The 24,775-nt window shown below is 41.9% G+C and overlaps 1 protein-coding gene across 4 annotated transcripts in view; it reads left to right on the top strand.

Moving 5' to 3' along the window:
• The window catches only part of lrrc7 (leucine rich repeat containing 7), a 62,364-nt gene extending 40,194 nt beyond the window's left edge, over window positions 1-22,170 (top strand). For 2 of the 4 annotated variants that reach the window (XM_046392277.1, XM_046392276.1), the window contains 16 exons: window positions 224-346; window positions 1,285-1,396; window positions 2,743-2,956; window positions 4,114-4,620; window positions 5,226-5,450; window positions 5,550-5,784; window positions 5,931-6,284; window positions 6,437-6,682; window positions 8,182-8,394; window positions 9,476-9,643; window positions 10,653-10,772; window positions 11,028-11,244; window positions 11,657-11,922; window positions 12,833-12,925; window positions 17,019-17,093; window positions 18,728-22,170. In XM_046392277.1, coding sequence (XP_046248233.1) covers window positions 224-346; window positions 1,285-1,396; window positions 2,743-2,956; window positions 4,114-4,620; window positions 5,226-5,450; window positions 5,550-5,784; window positions 5,931-6,284; window positions 6,437-6,682; window positions 8,182-8,394; window positions 9,476-9,643; window positions 10,653-10,772; window positions 11,028-11,244; window positions 11,657-11,922; window positions 12,833-12,925; window positions 17,019-17,093; window positions 18,728-18,838 — 3,279 coding nt within the window. In that variant the 3' untranslated portion in view covers window positions 18,839-22,170. The remainder of the gene's footprint in view (window positions 1-223; window positions 347-1,284; window positions 1,397-2,742; window positions 2,957-4,113; window positions 4,621-5,225; window positions 5,451-5,549; window positions 5,785-5,930; window positions 6,285-6,436; window positions 6,683-8,181; window positions 8,395-9,475; window positions 9,644-10,652; window positions 10,773-11,027; window positions 11,245-11,656; window positions 11,923-12,832; window positions 12,926-17,018; window positions 17,094-18,727) is intronic. The other 2 variants (XM_046392279.1, XM_046392278.1) reach the window with 1 other exon arrangement.
• The last annotated feature ends 2,605 nt before the right edge of the window (window positions 22,171-24,775 follow it).

The raw sequence follows: 24,775 nt of genomic DNA, 5'->3' as shown, positions 1-24,775 counted from the left end.
CACTCCATAGCCACACACATGCACACACTCACACAGGAATCCCTCCAAAACCACCACACAGTACATGCAGAGTGATCACACTGTAAACCATCAGCTTCAGATACCTTTTAAATATGTAAGTGAATTACATGCACATTTGAATCCAGAGTGAGCTGTAACCAAATGCAACAACATCCACGATTTGTGATTTGTGTGTGTGTGTGTGTGTGTGTGTGCTTGACAGGTGACAGACAGAGAGATGCAGGACTTCTCTCAGACTCAGCTCATGGATCAGGGATCAATGCATAACTCTGGCATCGACATTCCCAAAAGGAAGGACAAAGAGGACCTGACAGAGAGCTCTGAGGTTGTCACATACTGACTCGTATTCACCTTCTACAGCCATATTCAAGTTTTAAAGGAGATGTGTTTAGTTTCTTGTGATTCTTATAGTAACCAGGGTGATAATTCAGGACAGTTTAGACAACCAGCACTAGATTGTCTGTTAGTTGAGCCTCTAAAAAATGATGATTGTAATTAGTATAGTGTTGAGTATTGAGACACCTGACCATTAGACCAACTGGGACTTTAATGACATTACATTCTAAATACACAAACGGCTTTGCAGCTATAACAGCTTCCACTCTTCTGGGAAGGCTTCTGTGGGCCAGCTTCTGGGGGAATTTGTGCCCATTCATGCAGTAGAGCATTTGTGAGATCACACACTGATGTTGGACCAAAAGTCCTGGCTCACAATCTTCGTTCCAGTTCATCCTTATGGTGTTGGATGGAGTTGAGGTCAGGACTCTGTGTGGACCAGTCAAGTTCTTCCACACCAAACTCAGTCATGCTGGAATAGAAAAGGGCCTTTCCCAAACTGTTTTCCAAAATGTCTTGGTATGCTGAAACATTAGGCTTTCCCTCCACTGGAAGTCAGGGGCAGAGTCCAATCCCTTAATAGCACTCCCATAAAGAGGCGTGTCTGGATGTTTTTTCCTATCTAATGGCTAATGGCAAAAGCTAACTAATTACCAAATTACATATTTACTGACTTTTCTTTGTGAAAGTGTCAACAGCTTTCCATTCCACCAACTTTAATTAACACCAGTTTTACAGACTGACAGGTTAAGTAGCCTCGAATAACAGAGATTCTGATTCAGAGCTGTCACGTTTAAAGATCAGCTTAAAATTTTATCAGGGTGATTCTGGCTTGTCGGACATCAGCCTGTTACCTCTCAAGCTCCCAGCTAGGCTTATTGGACTACAGCTACCTGATGTGAACCTGTGGGTTTTGTCTTTTGTCAGGACTCGATGGGCGGCTCTCCCAACGACATCCGCATCTCTGACATGAGGCCAACCCTGGTGGAGCCGCCTATGTACAAACCAAAGGTGGTGCTGCTGGGGAAAGACAAGAAAGGTACTGTATATATACTGTATATATACAGTGAGATGGAGACACAAAGAGGCTCATATGTGCAGACACGTGCACAAATGCAGCTCACACAGTCATTTAACGTGGTCTGTGGTGAAGCGCTTCGAGGCATGTTGTAATAGTGTCCACTAATTAGCCATGGTGGTAAGCGGATTAATTTCAGCACTTAACAAAGAGAGGGAGGGAATACCATAACCCTCTCCAGTGAATCTGGATCCCAGTTTTAAGTGTTCGGCTTTTAGCCCTGATTCTTCTTTTTTTCTGCTTATTTTGCCCAGAAGGCCTCAGTTTCATCAGTGGTAAACCAATACATTTTATTACTGAGCCTCAAGTTAATTTTACTGCCATATCAAAAATCTGTTTTTTGTTCCTAATAATCTAGTGCCTTAATCCCATCTACTGAACGAAAGGGTTTTATTATCTTCTCCCCGTGACAAACTCTGCCTAATTCAGAGCTGCTTCATGTAATCTACTCAGTGTGAAGCAATAAAACCTCAAACAACTTGTCTGTCTTGGTGAGTGTAAAATTCTTAATGAAGGATTGTATGGCTGATAAGTTAATAAGGAGCTTTCTTTGGTTTGTTTTGCCCAGATCTTCATAGGTTTGACTCATGAGCCTGCAGGTGGGATATTATTGGGATCTACACAAGGAATTAAATTTGCTCCCCTGTCTTTATGTTTCTCTGCAACGGCTGAGTTTGTTTTTTTTTCCCTTCCATAAGAAACAGTTAAAGCCATCTTTTATAACCAGACCACGTCTTCTGTCAGTGTCCAAACATGTAATTAGAGCACATTCTTGTACCTCTCATCATGTTTAAAACATGAGGCATCGGGCGTCTCAGCTTAAGCATCATGCTGCTCATTAGCCTTTTAAACTGTGACGAGGTAGTTCACAGCCTAGTTTCAGTATGCAAACGATGAGCTCAGATTTTGGACGATTAGTCCTAATAAGTGCCTGTGTCTCAAAATTAACATTATGAATTGTCTTCATGTGACGATTATGTCTTCGCTCTGACACAGCTGCACTCACCGACCCCTTCCCTTTTGCCCGCTCACTCTTCACCTACACGTGTGGATGCAAACACAAAACACGCCTGGAGCTCTCACAAAGGATCATTTGAATTACTGAGAAAATGATCAGAATATGGTTTAAAATATGGCTATCAAATTATCTGAACACATTATCAATGCAACATTTGTCCCGGCTACTCTGATCAATATGACAATGACACTCCTTCAGCCCCCGTAAAGGAGGGCTGTCAGAAAGAAGAAGATTTTTGAGATTTTAACCATACAGAGCTGTGTGTCTCTCTGTGTCTGTCTCTGTCCAGAGTCTACGGATGAGGAGGTGGATAAGCTCCATTGTCTGAACCACAGTGGCTCCTCAGCCACCTACTCCGACTACTCTCCCTCGCAGGGCTCCTCCGGCTCCTCCAACCCGCCCGCCAACACACACTCGCACACACTCTCTCACACACACCAACACACTCCCGCCCTGTCGGCCCCCAGCAAGGACCAGGCTCCTCAAACACACTGGACCAACAGGTACACACACACGCCTTCATGTTGCTGCTTCATGTTCAATTTCATCCTCATCCCTCCATCTGACGATCCATCACCTCTTTCAATTCAGACCCCTCCCTTCAGTCTCCTCCGTCTATCATCCATCTGTCCGTTCACTTTATCCATCCTGTCCTCCCTTCATCTTTATGTGTCTTTCTCATCTCTCAGCCAAGGTCAGAGAGACTCATTAGGATGCTGCAGACTTCTGCTCAGGATTCTCTCTTCTTCCCTCTAAGCTTCAGAGATGTCCCGTTCAGGCTTCAGCCCTACACCAAAACATGAAAAGAAGCAAATCTAATTATGACATTTTCAATGTAGCCACAGCAACACAGATGATTAAATCCGTGTAAATAAAAATAAAGCCTGTAATTTTTTTCAACACCTACACTTACATTCTTGGTAAGAATCCCTTAAATTAGTTTAATTGTTTCTCGACTGTGCAAAAAGACAAAAGCAAGACAATAGTGATTCTAAACGACCTGAAATATTTTGCCATTTTCTTGATGTCTTCTTTACAGCAGTCATATTAAGCTAATTATTGTCTGATGTATCGTCCAGCCACTTCGGTCATCTAAAGGCTCAAGCATCTTGTAGCATGAATTGGCTTTGTGCCCTACTATAATGTATGTTCTCCCCTTTTTCTTAAAGAACAGTAACCTTTTCTGTTGCTCTATCAGTAGAATAGCACATCTGTAATAAGGTTAAAACCTCATTTCTTTGTCCTCACTCCTCCCATGCCTCTCCTCGTTCTAGGGAGTCCCTGTGGGTTGAAAGCTTGCTTTGGTATTTTTTGACATTAAAGTTGTCATTTTGCATGCCCTGGGGTGATGTACAGATCACAATCTGTGTATTTGTACTTGTGAAAAGTCTGGTATTTGCAAACTGCAAGTGGCAGTGAGGGCGATTGAAGGCATTAATATTTTTCTGTTCAAGCCTGCTCTCACAAACATTAATTACAACAAACATGGTTGCTGGCCAAATTGATCTTTCAGAGAAAAATCACAGAGGGGCAGAGTTATGCTGTTCCTAGTACCCACTGGCTCTGATTAAATATACAGCACATAATCATGTAGTTCACTATGGTTCAGTTTATTATTTGCCTCAGCATAATTATTCTTTAATAATTTGTATCTTTGTAGACTGGCCCAGTCATTTCCCAAGCCAATTGACTCCAAGCCCCTGCTATCTCAGAGAGAAACCCCTCCATCAGGAACCCTGCAGCAGCGTGGAGATCGGCGTCCACTGAGCGAACCTTTCGACTGGTCTGAGGCGCCTCACTATGACAACACAGGCTTTGATGCGGAGGAGTCTCCTCTGGACCCTCCGTCCTCTACGGGGAGTCAGGGAAATCCACCGCTGGGCTCCAAACCCCGCAGCCAGTCAACACATGGGCGACGCCCCCTCCTGAGGCAAGAACGTATCGTAGGAGTACCTTTGGAGCTGGACACTCAGACACTCCCCTTCCACAGTAACCAACGTTCCACTCCTGACAACGACCCATCGTCCTCTGGAGCTCCTACCCAAAATCCTTGGCAGAACTGGACAAGAACCCCCAGCCCACTGGAGGACCGAACTGCTTTTCCTTCCAAACTGGACATGACGCCCACCTCCAGCCCCAACCCTGACCGCAAGGACATAGATTCAAGGTAACTGAGTGGACCTCCAGCAGTCTAACATTTATACCTGAAATGTTTATGTGTTTGTGTGGAAGGCTTCATGACTTCTTGAATTTTAACCAAGCATCATGACAGCCATGTACTGTAACCATGGGTTACAGTAAATAATGAAAATCAGTGTCTTTGTCTTGTGTTTTGAAACTTTTCCAGCTTTGACCAGTTTCACACCAGTTTCTCAAAGGTTTTCTCTGTTTTATGTAGTTATACATTGAATGTTATTTTTCTGCAATTTTATTGACATTGTAAATCTGTGAGTAGTGTAGCTGCTGTATTTTATATCAACTGATGTTGGCTGTAGAAAATATGCAGTCGAATTAGAACTTGAACAAAAGACATACTAGCATAACATTTGTTTAAATCTCATTATTAACAACACTGACCCAGTTCCAGATTTGCAAATAGCCACCCACATTCTGTCAGCCATTCAAGTAGAATGAATAGACATGAAAGGAAGAATAAATGATAACTTAAAGACATAATGACACTGTCTTTGTTTTCGGCTTCTACTATCAACTCAACAGTGCCCCAGTGCAGCTCATATTAGTTAACATTATCCTATTGTTTTATGTTCCAAGACTGGAGCAAGGTGCAGGGCCTTTGCCTGGCAGCTGGACCTACCACAACAATCAAGGGGAGCAAAACAGGAAGGATCAGCTAAACGTCAGTGGGGGTAACAAAGTGACCGTGGTGATGAGTAAAAGCTCAGATCGCCTGTCCCCCATGATGAGGGAGACAAGATCCAAGTTTAAGAAATCGCAGAGCATTGATGAGATTGACATTGGCTCCTACAAGGTGTACAGGTAGGTTTTATTATTTTTAATTATAATAGCAGTACCAACATGTTATATCAGTAGCTTAAGTGATTGCAAAGCTGCTTTCTTTTGGTGGTCTCTCTACAGCATTCCCATGGACAGCTACAGTTCTTCCATTGAGCAGCAGACTAGTCTGGACCGTCCAGAATTGCCTGGCTCTATGGAGCAGACCAACATGTCCCGGTCACAGTCTGCTCCCATGTTAGATGATGAGTTGGGCTTCCCAGGACATGGCGCCAGCTCCCAGAACCAGCTGGGACAGAACCAAAAACCTGTCATCCCACAGAAGGCATACCACTTTGATCACAACTACAACCCCCAGGTTAGTAACTTGAAGGCAGCAGAAATGAGCTGTAAACACAACTTTGACACCTTTAACACAATTATTACATATCCACAAGTTATCCAACAGTTTTGCATGACCCAAACAATTAGTACTGATAACCAATATCCATTCTTACCAATCAGGTGACCATGGACCGTCGGGTCCCTCCCCCCTTCCCCAACACACCAGATTATGTCAACCACTCATCCAAGGCCTTGGAGTACATCAATCAACCAGGGAAGACATTACCCAAGGAGCTGGTGAGCCCTCGGTATCGTGCATACCCACCACTGGAGATGTTTTCTTTCCCCCAGTCACCAATCAACCAAGATGGTCTGCCCAACCAGCAGCAACAGCAACCAGTCCCAGCACAGCGCTCCAGACCAGGGTTTTTGAGGAGAGCAGATTCATTGGTGAGCTCTACGGAGCTTGCTTTGTTCCGCAGAGTCCATGAAGCCCAGCAGGAGGCACTGCAGGAATCTCAGTACAGACAGCAGGTGGGAGATCTGTTGTCTGCAAATTTTATTTTTAACATTTTAATTACATGGTAATTTTCAGTAAATTTTATCTTCACCCTCTGTTATCTCACTGTATTAACGATATTCATAGGGTGTTTTTTTGCGGTCTCATCAAACTGTCCTCTCCTCAGGCGGACCCCCCTCTTTACAGTCGGGCTCTCGCCTACTCCACCCCCATGGAGCACTCTGCTCTCACCAATATGGCTGACAGCCAGAGCCAGATGCTGCACAATAAGAGAAATGGTCGCTATGATGATGACTATCCCACCTACCAGGAGCAGAAGAAGCCAATGATTGGTTATCCAACCAAGAGCTTGACTCAGCGCCGCCCCCTGTCTGCTAGGAGCTACAGTACTGAGACCTACGGAGCATCACAGGTAGACTGTCTGCCTGCTGTCCTACTTACACCAAATCCACACAACCTTTTTGGAATCAGTGACGTACATTTAGTATGCACTGCATAAAGGTACTCGATCAGTAATACAGGAGCAAAAGTCAATGCCAGACACCAAAATCAATTAAAAAGGACTGAAAATATATATACAAAAACAGCCAAAAGATGTTTGATGGTTATGTTAAAAATGGCAAGTATTAATGTTTCCACAACAAAAAGTCACAGAGATGGCCCAAGTGATTAAATTGGATTTGATACCGGAGACTGGGTGTTGGACCCTGCCTTGGTTTGTTTAAACCATCTTTCCACAACCTCCCCCTCATAGATTTTCTTGGATAAAGATGAAATCTAATTTGAGCACTTGTAATTTTTGAAGGTGAAAAAGCAAAAAGCCTACTTTGTCATGGATGTATGAGCACTTTCATTTCAGTGTAAGTATATGAATCAGTGGAAGCACTTTAATCCATTCAGTTTCCACCAATTACCTGGACTTGGCTTTCTGTAGCAGCAGGCTAAACACAGTAACGCAAGTGTTCTTTACCTTGGCCATATCCCCAGATCCCAAGGCATTCCCAAGTCCATAAATAATCCCTTCAGCATCTTCTGGGTTTGCCTCTCCTTAGACTCTCTAAAAATAGCCACAGAGAGGTGTCCAGGAGCATACTGATCAGATGCGCAAAATACCTCATCTGGCACCTTTCAGCATGAAGAAGCAGGGCACAGAAAGGAAACCAGGAGCTTGTTCTTGCCATTTTTAGCCAAAGCACAAGGGCAGAAATGAAGGTTGGAATGCAGCACCTGTTCTGGGAAGAGCTTCACCTTCAGGCTAGGCTCCTTCTTTCACATGATGGTCTAGCATAGTGTTCGTATGCAACTGCAGTTTTTGTGCTTATCAACACACACATGGCATTCTCATTTAACCATTCCACAACACCACAGGATAATTAGACCTGCTACAGTCTCATATTAATGAACATAACAGCAAGCTGGGCTCAGATGGCAATATCAAGGTTGGTCCTTCCTTTAGCCCACAACACTGATTCAGACTGAAAACAACTTTGGCAATCATTTCACTCATCTAGTCAAAATTTCAATTTCTCCAGTACTTGAAAAACTCATGACTAAACTCATGACCATTAGCTGTAGGCCTACTTTGTCTTTAGTGCTAAACAGCAAACGCTAGTATGCTAACATGCTAAACTAGTATGGTAGACATGGTAAACATGTTAGCAAGCTTTGTCTTTTTACAAATCCATTACATACAAACTAACATTAGCAATCATTTAACATTCTGGTTTCTAGTCAGCCAATGAATGTAAATCCAAATGTCCTGCTCTTTTAGCTCTGTTTTGGTCTCCACTGAATGATCAACGCAATTTTTTAGCGGCTAAATGCTCCTCTACATTCACCAGCTATTTGATCCGTGTCTTTTTTTCCCATAAATAATACAAAAATACTGATTAGTGCTCTCTACTTCCTCAGGCTCGTCCCGTGTCAGCTCGTCCTACCATGGCTGCCCTGCTGGAGAAGATGCCTCCTGACTACACTCTGGCAACCTGCCCTGAGAAACCATCTGATGACACCATTAAAGTGAGGCCTGTCGTACCACAGAAACCTGAAGACATCACCTCCAGGATGCCCGCCGACTGGAGGCAACAGCTACTTAGGCACATAGAGGCCAAACGATTGGACAGGGTATGTCAATGCAATGCAGAAACACCAAGGAGACACACACACACGGAGCATTCGCAGGCCCTCCCTGTCTGTATCTGTGTAAGTCTGTGTTGTAAGGTTGACCAGATTTGTGTCCGGCTGCATGTGTATCCCATCCACACTGTCGCTCTGTCAGCCTAACCTGCTGCACACTCACTACTGGATATGTGCTGAGGAAATCACACGTCCTGGAATACAGCTTAACAAATTTGAGTGGAAAGTCATCCAGGATAATTTTATTGGAATGTTAATATCAGTTGTTGCAAGATTGTTTTTCTAAAAAAAAAAAACAAACAAAAAAAAAACATATGGGATTCATTCGAATCAGTTCTTGAAACAAACTGTTGATCACCCGTCTTCAGAATCAATACTGTTACTTGATAATAATGATAGATATTTAGTTATTATAACATATTAGACATTATAATATATTTTCCAGGGTGCTATGTACAAATATTGCTTTAGGGAATAGTAGCATTTTTTAGTAGAAGATGAGGTTGATACTGTATTGCTAAGACAGAGGATCCCAAAAGTTTCCATGTCAAGGAGCCTCAAACTGACACAAATTGGACCACAGACCCCCGGCTGATAATATTTTGTCCCAGGGCCCCCCGTCTGACAAGAGTTTTGCTTTTAGATATGTGATTACATAATGTATGGAACCTATGATCAAATAGGTATACCTTCTGCCCCTGTGTTAGTTATGGATGGGTGGAAGGATTGATAGTGAACATATTACATATTACACCTTTAAATATCCACATATGTTACTACCTGACTGATCTGAAATCTTACGTACCAATGTTGGAATGAACTGATCCACCAGCTGTTGCTTGTATGACACAATGTTCACAATGTGTGTATTGACCGTTCACGAGCTAACATTTCTCTGTGCTTTCAGCAACTCTGCACTGTTGTTGTTGTTTTATCAGTGTTACTGTTGTTTGTTTGTTTGTGGAGCTCACAGTGTGTCGTCAAAAGGCTGCAGCCCGCTGTGTAGGCTCCGCCTCCCCCTCCCCCCCTGCATTCACCCATGTCATGTGATATTGTCTTCTCCAATCAGAGTGGTGTCCTAAAGCACAACACCCTCACGCTGGGCATGCTCTGTCAGGGCGGGGGTCACGGCCAGGGGCGCAGCAGCACTTTGAACTTTAACCTTTACAATAACACTAAGCATGAGCCCCCTGCTGGCCGCTGGCTGCCACTACCTCCTCCTCCGTCTGCTAAAGCTGTGAGTATCCTTCTGGAACCCCTGGTACTGCTGTTATTACTGCACACATAGGTAATTATAGAGAATTGTTGCCACTGCCTTGTCACCCAACTACTGCATGGCAGCCATGAACTACTATTTCACTGTGTGCCATTACTGCTATCATAATTTTGATTATGTTAACTACCTTGTCTACCTGCTCGACTGGGTATGATACATCTTGGTTTTAACTGAACACCATTTAAAACTCCAAGTGTAGCAGTCTGAACAAATTTTATTGATGGACTGATGGCATTTCAAGAGTTTAAGAGCCAGCTCAACAAACAGTCATTTGTCTTCACCGTCCTAAGTGTATGACGTCAATCTACAGGCAGGTCTTTGTTATGTGACACATGGAGTTGTTGGGCATTGCATGCACACCATGACTTCATCCTACTTGTTACACTTTCAAAGGCCCTGAAAACTTTTTTAGCAAGAAACTTTTCACTGTGAGTGATAGGATGCTACATAAACACGTGATTGTATCCCTAAGTTTGAACTAAGTGTGTTTCAGATTTCCGTATTTCTTTGTTTATCTGTGCTTTCCCCACTGGTTTAAAGTGGGTGTGGCCCAGGTAGAAGAAAGACATTTTTCAAATTTGATTGCTTATTAAATCATTAACATTTAATGTTGTAGAGAATTATTTGAGATTTGAAACCAAGTTTTGGGGTGCTTTGAATGGGACTCTTGGTGTACAAGTAGAAAAACTTTATCTTCAGATACTTTATTGATCAGCTGCGCCAGCAAGACCATGCTGACTGGTAGCAACCATCCATAACATATAATTTTACTTCACCTGGAAGTGAAAATTTTTTTACGAAGCTGTTATAGTCTGACAGTATATTTTCTCAAATCTCACATAGCATTCCTCTAAATCTGTCTGAAACTCAGACAGGTCGATAACTAAATTAATCAAAGTTAAATATTCATTTTGAGTAACGGCTACTCTGTGTCTCTCCGTCCTTGTCTCTCTCTCTCTCTCTCTCTCAGACGCCCTCTCAGCAGGGTGCCATGCTGGATAATGACCAGGAGGGGGTGTCAGGGAGTAACCAATGGGCTCCCTACTCGCTTGGCAGAAGGGATGTCCCACCTGACAATCTCATGAAAAAGGTAGGAGCTGTTGTTTTTTTTTACTTTTACATACTGTGTTTTATTCAGCGTATTTTATACTGATGATGAACATTGTGTCCCATTTGGGTAATCTGGACAGCAACAAGTTTTACAAAGGCTCATTTTGCTGCTGATGTATCAAAGTAGTCTTTCCATATGTAGGGATCTTGAGGCTTCAAAGGGAGAAAGGAACTTGTGTGGACGTGAGTGTGTCTGTCTCTAATTTCTTTTTCTTTTTCTTTCCTTTGTCCACAGACTGCCCACTCCCACAACCCACCTTCCCATCAACCACACAACACACACATGATCGTCACTTCATCCTCCTCCTCCTCGTCCACTACGCCTCATCGTGCCGTCGGGCAGCAGGGTTATGATGGGATGATGAACAAAGGGGGCCAATACCAACCAGGCATGCCCTTGTCAGTGGTTCCCTCTGGGGGCCCGGGCCAGTATCAAGGCAACATGCCTCAAGGTAAATGGTAATACATTTGGAAAAATTGTTCATTTGTAGCTTGTAAAAAGTATTTTGAGATTGGTACGCTGCCACTTTGGACTGTGATGAGGAAAAATTGGATTTCAGGGTTACAAACAGTTAATCATTTTATTAGGCGACTCCATGACAATTAAATTTCATGTAGGTTTACAAAACACTGACAGCCCAGGAATTACCATTAGCATCTGTTAGCCAGTTAGCATTCAGTTTTATCTAAGAAAGTACTGTTGGACTTCTTTATTCAGTTCAAGTCCTGTGAAGTTTTGACACAGAGTATTAGTACATTAGTTGGTCAGTGCAAAATTGCGTATGTGTGCCATGCATGTCAAATCAACAGCCTTTATTTCAGATTGTTAGAAGCTATCAGTTTTTGTTTATTTTTTGCATCCAGGCCATTCAGCTCCTGGACAGGCTTATCCCAGCTCTGGCCTGCCCATGGCCCTGTCTCCTTCTGGGAACCAGCCCCAGTACAACCCACATTCCTCACACACCTCCCATCAGCCCTCCCTCCCAGCCACCAACCCCCAGTACCATGGCAACCAGGGCATGGTCCATAGCAACCAGGTTGTCATGACCCACACAAACCCACGGCCTCAGAGCGCTCGCTGCCTGTTGCAGACTAAAGGCCAGAAGAGCACGGACGGTTTCCAGGAACAGGTATCTGTCTGTCTGCCCATCTGTCTTCAAAAACCACATCCAATGCTATCTTGGAGGTCTAATGGAAATGGTCTGATGGTCTGCTGGATATTAGTTTTGTGGTCGAAGGTCCATTCAGTTACAAATAAAGGTGAAGGCTTGATAAGCTAAAATTGTTCCTAAGTGCAGGTAACTGTGATTGAGTTAACTAGCTTTAGCTTTTTTTTAACTTTAGCTCAGCATGCTAACCTGAACAATACGCTTTCATTGTATCAATCCGTCATCAATCAAAATATATTTCCCAGCAGCTTCATGTAAATTAAAGCACTATATGCTGAACAGTTCATGATGGCTTACCAGATCAGACACTTCTGCAAGTGTCTGCAAGTAGATTTTGTTTGGCTCCACAACAGCCAAACAAGCTGTTGTCTAAAGGACACAAAGTATTATAATAACTGGGAAATCTTGAGTGTAATTTTAGCCACCTAACAGCAAAGGTTTATGAAGAAACAGGTCTAGAAAAAGCCATGGAGGCGTACTTCTAAATCTGAGATATTTCACAGATGGAGATCACTGCACCAGTTTAGGTAGGAACATGAAGTCATTCGCACCACCAGGATCAGCTGATCTTCCTTGTGGGGTTTTGTTGTTGCCTTCCTAGTATGAGACGACTTTCATTGTGCCAAACAGAATCACTCTGATGAGGATATTTGTGGCTCAGTTGCTGCTGCCAGAGAACTGAGGACCTCCAATATAGCTGCCAAAATGTGTCATCGCATCAGTCGCATGAAAGCACTGTTTCCCTGTTTTACATGCTGTCTATCTCCATCCTTGTGTAGATAGTTATGATCTTTGTATTTCACTTTCACTTGTCTTTCTTCTGTTCTTTTTTTTCTGTCTTTCTTTTTCTCCTCGTCCTCTCGCTCTCTAGTTGTGTGTGAGAATAGAGAAGAACCCTGGTCTTGGTTTCAGTATCTCTGGTGGCATCAGTGGCCAGGGGAACCCCTTCAAACCCTCCGACATGGTACGACCCGACCCGGCCTGCCAGCCAATCACAGCCTCCCCGGCTTTACCTCAGAGTTGCCATGGAAACTGCTGCTCGTTACCACAGTGTTTCGTCTATCTGTCCTTATGTCTGTCTGTCAGTGGGGCGGCAGTTGACTTGGTCAACTTTGAGTCTGTGATCTTATACTACAGACTGTAGTAACAGCAAAGCAGCAGTTTAATTGAAGTTTTTTGAGGGGATGAAGAAGCCTGAGGTGTGACAAAATATGTCAAAACTCTCAAAACTCACTCAAAAGCTCTTGAAATATTGGAAATCTTTGTTAGCTAAACACAATTGAAGACTTCAGAGTGATGATATCAGAGTTTGGCAAAGTATATTATTGGGACTGATGTTACACAATACGCATGCAGGTATGACTTGTTTTTGTGTGTTTGGTTCCTTTCTACAGTGTCCTCATCACACTCTTAGGTCTCTTGGAAAATGGAGTTAGGGCACGAAACTTTGGTATTTGTGCACACATGCTTACATGATGTGTTGTTACAAGATATGCCAGGCTCTTTTTTATCATTTCTACTTCTGGGTTTGATTTTGTCAGCGTGTGCCTGTACAGAGAGCCTGTTGGGGTTGCAGATCCCCCAGGCCTCCTGCACATGGCAGTCTGTCCTAGAAACATGCTGCTATAGTCAGTCTAAAGCAGCGAGGCTGCTCGCAGAGCTCTGTCAGCTATTTTAGGGAGGCTGCTTTAGTTCTGGGACACCGTGGGTGATTTTAGATGTTCGACACTTTGATCTAGGGACGTGAAGTATGGCAGATTTTACTGACTGTTGTTCAGATGTTGAGTAACTGACGAGACAGCTGGTCTATAAATAGAGAGCCTGCAAGAAGAGTTCTTTTAACAGTCAGCCTTTGTACAGCCCATGTGACAAATGGTGAATTAATTGAAGTCGGGGGTGTGAAGTGATAATATAGAAACTGTCAATTCATCATTTAACTTTAAGTTTTATGTAGGCAAGCAGTGACTCAGTTGCTGACACCCACAGTTATTTAATCGTTCCCATGTCTACTTGAATCCATAAAGCTTCCTCCAGCTGCAGTTTGTCCATTATTAATGCCAAGTTACGCAGGCAGCAAATGCAGTAAATGCAGATGAGCAGGTTCTTCCAAACATTTTTGTCAAGTAATTACATTATGTATACAGTATAAAATAGTATACAGTATAGGTTAAGACACAGACCTCCTCTATCTGTGCATGTCACTATGGATATTGCCGAATACTAATTTTAGACAAAATGCTTTCTAAAGTCTCACTGAAACGTGAACAGTGACTGTCAGTCACCAGGTGATCTTCTCAGTGTTTGTGGAACATTTTTCACCGAGTCATGGGAGACTTTATGGTTCAAACGCTAATGTTGCAAAGTGAATTCAGATGTCCTGAATGTGGTGTAATATGAGCTGTATGTCCACTCACATCAGACCCCCCTCCCCACAGGGTCGCACAGGGTGGATATTTGACTTCTGTCAAAGCCGCCAAGATTAAATAAAACTGTTAAACTATTATCTGTCAACACCAAATATCCTTTTAATCACCTTGTTCTACCTCTGGTCCCCTTGTTACTTCCTTCTCAGGCATCTCGCAGGCTGCTTTCATGTTTTTTCAGTGGTTGTCATCTCAGGGCTGATACATCAGCAGTTTTAGCTCAGCCAGATGCAGAAGCCTTTGATTTTGGTTTTTAATGTCTCTTCTGGCCCACTTGGATGAACTCATTTTGGTTTGTGTTTATGCACACTGCAGGACTATTTGTGGACCATTTGTCAGTATAGACATTGCAAGGTTTAACACTGCATCAGTTGTTTTATTTTTCTTTGAATTAACTTAAAGGCAGACTTAAGGTTAAAGTGAGTGATAGTTTAAATAGTGAAAAAGGACTGCATATCAAAACAGCTTGACTGATAAATTATACATCTTTGGTTATGATCCCTGGAGCCTCCTACAGCCACCACTGAACCACTGTGCTGTGGCTCCCCCTTGTGGTCAGTTGGTTGGTTGGTTTTTATTTTTGTGAAGCATTCAAAACTTTTGTCTAATCCTTCTGAATTTATTTATTTATTTATTTTTGTTTTGCTTTTTTCTTAAGGAAGAGAAAACTATACTTGAAAGAAATTTAGTTTTCATCTACAAATGTATAAATAAACGTAATATCCTTTTTTGTAAAATTTGTATTTTTTTTTACTTAAAAAAATATGAATAACATAATAATAATTCTGATCTACCTGTTTGTACAGAAACAGCATAATTTTCAAGAACTAGTTCAGACTAATTAACAAAGCTCACAAAAGTGTCCAAGTTACATTTTTTTTTCCAGTGTTTGGTTTCTCAAGTGATTTCTTAATGTTTTAAAATCATTTGTGAAACCTGCCAGAAGTCATTATCAGGTTTCTGACAATGATCTTCTGACTGAGCAGACCGAGCACTCTTAACCACTGGGTCAGTTTCACTTCCGACTAATTAGGTCTCTGCAAATAAAGACAGTGACTCAGTTCCTGTATTGACGGGAGTGGAATCCCCGGCTTTGATTTACTGGCTTGGCGATTTAAAGAACAGCAGACAACATTTTGAGGAGCAGAACATGGATTTTCAGTCAGATCTGGATAAATGAATGAGTGTTCGAAAATCCAATTTTCTGTTCCTGCTGTGGCTAAATATGCTGTCCCTGCACACAGAGCTGCTGTTGATAACAAACATACTTCTGTATATGCGTTATCACTGAGCTGCAAGTCCTTGCTCCCAGTATTGTCCTTTGTGTGTGACTGACCACTAATGTTGGCCCCTCTTGTGCTTAGACTTCACAATCATTTAAACGTGTACATTTTCAACATTTCTGAAAAAATCAGAAATTTTGAAGATTTTTTTTCTGTCTTTTTTTTTTTTAATTTTTTGCAGGGCAGAGCAGCTATGTGTGCAACTGCTTTAAGCCATGTAAATGTTCAACTGTTGTGACTAACAGTTTTCAGCTGCTAACAAACACATTTGTAATGTACAGTGAGCTCCATATGTTGTCAAGCTTTTAAACAACCCTGGACGGATGTGAATGGACACAAAGTAGAGCAGCAAAATTAACTGACCAGATCCAAATAATAATTAATGAAGTCGGTGCTTGTTGGATGTCATCATAAATTACTATAAACTTGCATGTACGCACCACTTTGCGTGTAAAATGAAACCACATCTGAGCCACATGATCAAAATCATCTAATCGTGTGCGCGTACAGTATGAGGCTCACTGTATAAACGCCAGCATTATGGTGAATAGCAACTAAACTAATGCTTCTAACATGTACACCTCTTTAACATGCAATATATATGTGTTTGTTCTTGCATTCACTCACAGACTGTAGTATGTAGGTGCTACTGCACTGTCGATACTGCATCGGTTTGTTTTTGGTGTCACTTGTGGCACATTTATCTGTTAAGCTCACTAATGTGTGTTCAACACATGCACCACCTGTTGAACTCTGTCGAGCTGATGCAGCCGCATTGTCCCACACTTTCTGTGTTCAAAACATCTTTCAGCTCTCAGTGAAAAGATGTTGGTGTTTTTACAATCTCTGCCTTGGGTTATCGAGGGAAAACACGAGGGATAAAATATCTTCTGCCGTCCCTGCTACCTACTTCAGTCCCCCAGTCAGAACCCATCTTATGCCTATTCTTCTTCCCCTATTCTTTATATATTTACTTTATATCTATTTTTCTCTCTCTCTAACATCCTGTCTATTTAATGGCAATTTCTTACCTGAAAATATTGACCATTTTGAAGCCATTTTAAAATGCATAATCTGTCTTTTTGAGAGGAACGTACCACTCAGCTTTTGTAAATTTTAAGATAGAAGCCAATAACAAGTAAACCAAAGCTCTCTGAATGAAGAAAATTCCATCGTCTTGAACTGCATGCCTCTCTAAATTAAGCATTGCATTGGAGAACTTCCCATTTATATTTGGCAGAAATGTGATGTTTTTTGGGGGGGTGGATAATGAGATGAGAATGAGAAAGGCAAAGATTCTAAACCATCGTGTCCCTGTGTTGTCCTAACGGCGTATCATTTTGACTTATAGGGTATCTTTGTTACTAGGGTACAGCATGACGGGCCCGCTGCCTCTGCCCTGCAGCCCGGAGACAAGATACTGCAGGTAACGTCCTCTCACTCGCCATCAAATGGGCTCAAAGACAGCCACATCCTGCCCTCCCCCGCTACTGTTATCTTTCTGGTTGTTTATATTTAGTGTATCAGAGTGTGTAAGCCTCCAGCATTTTTCTGCCTGTATATCCTGCCTCTGTGTGTGTGTGTGTGTGTGTGTGTGCCTGTTGGTCCACAAATCCAGCACGCCCCCCCCCCCCCCCAAATCACCCTCACCCTCTTCTTCATCATTAGCCAGTGACACTAAAAGGCTCCAAAGTTTGAGTAGCCGTGAACTCGAAAACCTTATGACATTAAGAAATTATGCCATTTTGCAAGATATCAAGGCTGAACCACATGAGCAGAATTTCCACAACGTCACCTGTGGATTACTGAGGAGCCATGGCGAAGCTCAGTGTGGTGCCTGACTTCTTCTAACTCCTGGCTAATTTTCAAATAGACAAGGACATCAAGCACAGACTTCTTGGAAGGGCTGTTAGTGCAATTAATTGCACGTTAAGCAATATCATTTGCCCAATAGTTGCATGAAAGATTCTGCAAAAGGCAGCAGCATAGAGTTCAGTGTTTAGCTAGACAGCTAGTGGCTCGCTGTCACTCACACACTTCATGATGCATAACTTTTAGATTTAATAAAAGGAGAAATTAGATCCACATACCAAACCAAAACAAACAAACAAAAAACCCTGATTGTTTCTGCTGTTAAGTTGGACATTTTAACACAACCTCAAATGGCCTTCTGAAGAAACGCGTTTTAGCCCTTCCACATACGACCAGTTTTTCAGCCCTGTAGTTTGTTGCCTGGGCTGATTGTTGGAACAACTGCAGGACTGGAGAGGCCACACACTCTTATCGTGCCTGCATTTTATATTGAAACAGTGGTGATTTCTATGCCTTTTATGACCATATTGGTACAAGTCAATATTCTTAATACTACAAGCATTGCAAGATATTTCAAGGTCATTTAAATCTTTCTCTCCAGATGTGTTTTTATGCTGTTTCTACATGATCTCACAGCATTTTTTCCTCAGATTATTAGATTATTTATCTTAAATATAAGTTGTGAAAAAAGCAAACATGAGTACATTTTGACGTTGGTGTATTTTTTTCACTTTGAAGAGATACTTTCAACTTCCACCTCACGTTATCAGTCAAATTGAATCGATAAACAGCAATTATTTAGAAATAGTTAATTATATATTTACTGTAGCTATCAAAGTAGTGCTCAAATTAAGCCCAAAAGGAGCCGTGAGGATTGTACTGCGAGATGCCAGATTTACCCCACCCACCTTCTCTCATTCCTTTCATGTTTCCCTCCACTCTCTCCTCCCCTTCTCTCCACAGATGTACACTTTGGCTTGATGAACTCCTCTGAAAGCCCTTTTTTGTCTTTACCCCTTCTCTCTCTCTCTACAGCATGACTGTGTAGCTCCTCCTCTTCCCTCTCTTTTCCCCTACCGTGATGTGTTACTGAGATAATGATGGCAGTGACCTTCCATCCTTGCACAAACAAACAAACACACACACACGCACACGTAGACATACCGTATGTTACTGCAGAGCACATACGTCTATACACACATGCGCACACACACATGCTGTTGACTGTGCTGCGTGTTTGCCTTGCAGGCTAACGGACATAGTTTTTTACACATGGAGCACGAGACAGCCGTCTCTCTGCTGAAGAGTTTCCCGCGGACTGTGGACTTGATGGTTCTGAGAGACAGCAGCTCGCACTAAAATAGTTTCACAACAAACAAACAAACAAAACACAACAACGCTTCTCTGCTCTGCTCATCGCCATCCCACGCCACCCCACGTGCCCTCCGCTGGAAGGCCCGTGGAACTGAAAAATGAGCCTCCTTTTTTTCTTTTATTCTTTTTTTTTTATCTTTGTAGGGGAACACTGACATTTATTTGCCTATTGCTGGACCAAAGGCAAATACTAGTGCCAAATGTACCATAGGAAACATATCGGCTCTTCTGCCTGCCGCCGGTCAGGGACCTGATCGACGACTGGACGGACCACAAGAGGACTGCGCTACACTTTGAGTTCCTACAGGGCTGCTGCATGGATTTTGTGGTTGGTTTGTTTATTGGGCAGTCATCTGATAGGTCAGTGAGAATAGCCTGTTTTTGTTGGTTTGTTAGGGATCTGGGATATTTATTTATTTTATTTTTTTTTTGCTTTTCTGCACTGCCTTTTATTTTGCTGTCCATGCTAGATTTTTTGGTTTTTTTGTGTGGTGTAGCACATGAATCACTTTCCACGTTCTTCATCGTTCTTCTTTGTTGCATCCAGTTCTCTTCTCTTCTCTTCTCTTCTCTGTTCTCTTCTCTTTTATTTTCCATTCTCTTCCTTTCACCTTTTTGTGTTTTTTTCCTGACCCCTGCAGGTATTTTATTTCCCCCAGTGTACAGAAATGGAAAACTTAAGACTTTCTGCCTTGTGTACATATATAGAGCTGCAGCTTTCCAGAGCTGCACTCCTCCTTGGGGCCTGGACAGACAGCTCTAAAAATTTATGGTTGATATAAATATTGTTGATAAACCACATTCTGAGTTCTCTCTTATGAACATACAGGGATTATTTCTCCGAATGGATGATTTTCTAAATTCTACCACTGATTTTCTCTGTAAAGAAACCACTGTTCATAGTTCATCACTGCTACCTTTCTATTTTGTTGTTGTTGTTTTCTTTTTTCCTTTTAAAAACTGTTGCTTGCACAGCCGTGCTGAAAAGAGCTAAAGCAATATTTCTGAGGCTCGGGTCCACTGAGATTTTCAGCAGAGCCTAACTCCTGCAGTGCCATCTACCAAGCAAGTCATGCTAATGTTTACACACACACTGCCATGCACACAACCTACCAGGCAAACACACATACACAGTAGACATATGTGCCCCCGTACACGAGATGTGTGTGGTGGTGCGCTCTGTGCACTGTTGCACAATGAAGCCCTGTCTATATTCTACCCTGATTTTATAATTCAACTGCTACTGTAAGACTGAAACACACCCAACATTATTCATAGTATCTGTGCCATATTTTGAGGTCCTGTTTTCTGGTGTTGTTGCATCATAGTTGCATTCCTTTTTAGCTGTTTGAGTTGTATGATAAAGTCACAGCATGCTTTCATATCACTGTTCACTGTCAGCCAGCTGTTTTCTGTTGGCTTCTTGAGTCCTCTGCTCTGTAGAGGACACTACATGTACTATATCACTGTATTTCAGTGAGACAGATGCTCTATAGTTGGTGCCATACGGACCTTCTGTCCCTCCCTGGTTGTATTCACCTAAACTCAAAAGTTCAGAGCTTTACCTCTTCGTGGCCCTGATCTGATCAGCACACAGTGAGAGCAGCAGCGTGCAGGGATGCTGATTTTAACATTTGGCAAAGCATCGGGTCTGCTGAAGTGTCCTCACGTCTGGTCTCCCTGTGGAAAGCAGCAAGAGAAAAGAGAGAATGTTCATACAAGAATCAATAAGGTATAACACACAGCGTTAGTGTCTTCATGGGTAAATCTAATCAGAATTTTCCTTTTTAGACAATCAGGGGAGGATCTGATCTGTGCCACAAAGACTTTTGGCTACACTTGAAATTACAGAGTAACTTTTGTAACTTGATGATTGACACTTGGTGTACATGTAAATTTAGTTTTGCCAGCTTTGTTGGCGGATGCTCAAAAGTTAAATGTGGACAGGCTCAGCTAGCGTTTGGAATATGACACCTGGAGGAGCAGGCGAACAAAGTAATGTACGGTAAACTCAGATGTAGAAACTGAGACTGTGTGAGACGTTTCTGGAGCCGTGTCAATGCCGTCTTATAAAATCTGACTTTCATGGTCCTGTTTCAGAAATGACATCGACATGGCAGAAGTCACCGCAGAAAAGGGCGAAGGGGTTCATTTTCTGTCTGTGTGCGAAAGCAACACGTGTCTCGAAGACGTTTTCATGACAGGGAGTTTTGTTCTGTTCTGTACAACATCTGATGTTTCACCCAGAGCAAAACGGCATCCTTTACTGTCCTTTTCTTTTACTTGACATGACAGTGTCATCCTGTGCCCATTTTGTGTCAACCCTCTTAATAAGGGTTAGAATTTAGTTTTAGGTCAGTATAAGGGACACAAAATGGCACAGTTTGGTCTTGTGGTTGGGAGATCTTAACCACAGGTATCCACCCAACCCTATTTAGAGTATGAAATATCAAAGATATTGTGGTGAGAACAGAGAAAAAGGTTTGATAATATAATTATTTTTTACTACATGTTTCAGGTAATTCTTTCTAAATATATTGATATACCTTAGCTTTGCTCAAAAATTGTGATATTTTATAATGACACTTATAACAAAGTTATGGATGGAAGTACGCACAGTATGACTTGGAGACCTACACATGTACTATCCAAAACTGTACAAAATGTATTTCTACTGTAATTGTGAATTTGTGTTATACAAATATATATTATATATATATGTATATGACTATAAAAAAGTCATTTTCTATGTGTTTAATCTACATAAGAGCTGAACAAATGCTGAGGACGGTGTCACTGTACATAGCTGTGAATGAAATCCAATTTAAAGATGACTCATATTGATTGTGAATGTACTCATGCTTTTGCAGTACCTACACCTACCCAACTTGAATGCTGCTTCTTCTGTTGTGTGACAAAACGTACTTTGACCTCTGAGGAGAGAACTGCTGTGGAATTTATAAGTTGGACAAATTTTAGTGACAATTTATCAGAACTATTTATTTCTTTATTTATTTGCACATGCAAACTAAATCCTTCCAGTTTTAAGTTTGAGTATTAATGCGGAGAAATGTAATTGCAGAAATATATATAATATATATCATGTGTTTAGAATGCATTTTGCAGACGCTATCTGTACATACTATTTAAGATACACTTTTTACAAAAAATATTATATGTATAAAATTGAAAAAATGCTGTGCAGCGATTATACTGGAGCCATTTTGGGCTTTGGGACGTACCATTTTTTTCAGTATATAAGAAGTGTTTTGAATAATGTACTAAAGTCTCTATTGTACAAATAATAAAAATGTCACTATTGGTAATCTGGGTTCCTCCTAATGCACTGAGCTCTGTGTTTAAGAGGGCTGAAGAGAGCGATAATCTCTCTTTCTGTTCCATTCCCAAAAAGGGGAATGGAAGGACATGGGGGGGGGGGGGGGTTAGTTGATGGATGTAGGGATGTGCAAAGAAAGAAGCTACTCAAATAAAGAGAAAAGATGCAAGGGGAACAAAATAAGGAAGGAAATAATTAAAAGAGACAACGGCGGAGGAAGGAGAGAAGGTGTGAGGAGATAAGTGAGGTAAAGGAGCAAGAAGACAAAAATATCCATGGTGGAGAGAAAGGGATAAAGTGATAGAAAAAATAAGCAGGGATGAAAGGGTGGATGAATAAGGGGCAGGGTGGTGGTAAATAAAGAGAGATTAAGTGAAGGAAGGAAGGAAGGAAAGGATCAAGAAAGGAAAGAGGAGAGTGATGAAACCTCCTCGGCAGGTCTGCGGGAGATTCCAGTTTCCTCGGCTTCTCCGTGGATTAAACTCAGCAGATGCTCCTTTGTCTCTCTGTGCATTAGCCTAACAACCTGACTCTCCTTCATCATCCCTCTCTATCCACCCATCTCATCTATTTCTGTTCTTGGCGCTTATCTGAGCCGTGGATCAGAGAGAGACAGCTGAGTCTGTCCAGCTGCCTCACAAACATATTAAAGTAGAAATCCATGTCATTGTTTGTTTGTATTTCTTAGGTCCTCAAGTCAAGGAAAATAGTTTTGGTAAGTATTAATTTGAACTTTTTACTGCTAGTATTTACTGCTATCAGTTGCTGGCAGCGTCAGAGTGTAACATCCTGGGAGTACTTTTATTTTGTGTGTTTTTTTCTTTCTCTATTTTACTCCATGCATTTTAGAGACAGATATCGGCAGTTAATCTATTTGCATATCTTACAAAATAAATTGTTATAGATTATCTACATATCAACTAGCTACGTCATTAAAATTCAGTTACACATTGAATTGTCAGTATTAATAATCCAGTCGTTAAAATTAGGCTTGTAACTCTTTTGAATGAGTACTTTTACTTCAAGTACATTTTGCTGGTGCCACTTCTGTACTCAAGCAAGATATGACATGCAGGACTTTTCCGTGTAATGGAATATTACACTGTGGTTTTGCCACTTCTAGACATGTACAGGATTTGAGTACTTCCTCTACCACTACTGATACCACCGCTATTGTATACCATTTTGGTATGGCCTACTGTATAGTATTACTGGATTATAATAAGATTTGCATTATTGGCTCAATGCCCTCTCCCATGTTTATCTGGTACCATTCCCCCCCCTGTTCTCCTGCCATCACTGCTTTCTGTGGAACAACTGTGCTCACTGTGGTCCAGGCGGACAATCAACAATAGAGGGCAATAGTACACACACACACACACATATACTCATACACACACACTAACGAATGCATTGATATAAACAAAATGATGTCCTTTTGTTCTCTTTCCTCTTTATTCCATCTTTTACATTCTGGTTTGAACAAAGTTATACATCAGTGTGCTGATTAACCAGCCCACTTACACAATCATGCATAAATTTCCCCCCCACGCTAACTCATATGTTATGCAGACATCGGTGTGTGCGTTAATGTTTGTGTGTGTAAGAGAGAGGCTGCAAAGTGAGAGTTTGTGTGCACCGACCAAAGCTGTCAATAAGCTCTTGTGACCTGATCAATACCAATACCAGAGACAGAGCCCATGACCTGCATTCTGCTGCTGCGTGTGTGTGTGTGTGTGTGTGTGTGTGTGTGTGTGTGTGTACGCAGATGAGGCATCCCTTCAGTTGCTCCACTGTCTACAGACAGATGCAGACACATACTGTCCAACATGCAGGACTAGCATGTATCCTGCAGTACTTTTGCATTCCTGCTCTCTGGCTTCTTATGCTAACAGTCAAGACTGCTGATTATGTCGCAGTGTGTGTGCTGTCTTTGCCAGAGTTTGAAGAGAAGGTCTCTCAATAGGCCTACACTGTGTTCATCCAGTGTGCACAGGTTCAGGGTGATTTTAGCTTAGCTTAGTTCAGCCAAACGCATCACATAACAACCTCTACTTTATCCATAAAGCAGAATTACAGTCAACATCTCATCTGATTGTGGCTAAGATGGCAAAGTCATCTAACTGTTAGCCCCATTATACAGTTAGCTCAAGTTTGCTAAGCACTACCATATGTTGAGTGATAGTAGACAAACAAAACATTAACAAAACTTTTGTGATCTATTTTTTCTATTAATAAGCGAAACAGTTGTTTTTTATGTGTATGTAGCCCATCCATCTATTTTCTATACTGCTTTATCCATGCAGGGCTGTGAGGGTGGGGGTTGAGAGGTTTGGTACACCCTGAACTGGTTGCCAGTCAGTTGCACGACTGACACAAAGACAGACAACCACAGACGCTCACATGCTCGCACCCAGCAGCAATGTAGAGCAGCCAGTTAACCTAATGTGCATGTTTTTGGGACTGTGGGATGAAGCCGGAGAAGCAGGAGAAAACCCATGCAGGCACAGGGAGAACACAAGGGCCCAGACCCGGGCTCGAACTCTGAACCTGCTTCCTGTGCTGCAACAGCGCAAACCACTGCA

This window comes from Scatophagus argus, chromosome 6 (assembly GCF_020382885.2).
Source record: "Scatophagus argus isolate fScaArg1 chromosome 6, fScaArg1.pri, whole genome shotgun sequence".
NCBI lineage: Eukaryota > Metazoa > Chordata > Actinopteri > Scatophagidae > Scatophagus > Scatophagus argus.
This window is presented reverse-complemented; position numbering and strand designations above follow the sequence as displayed.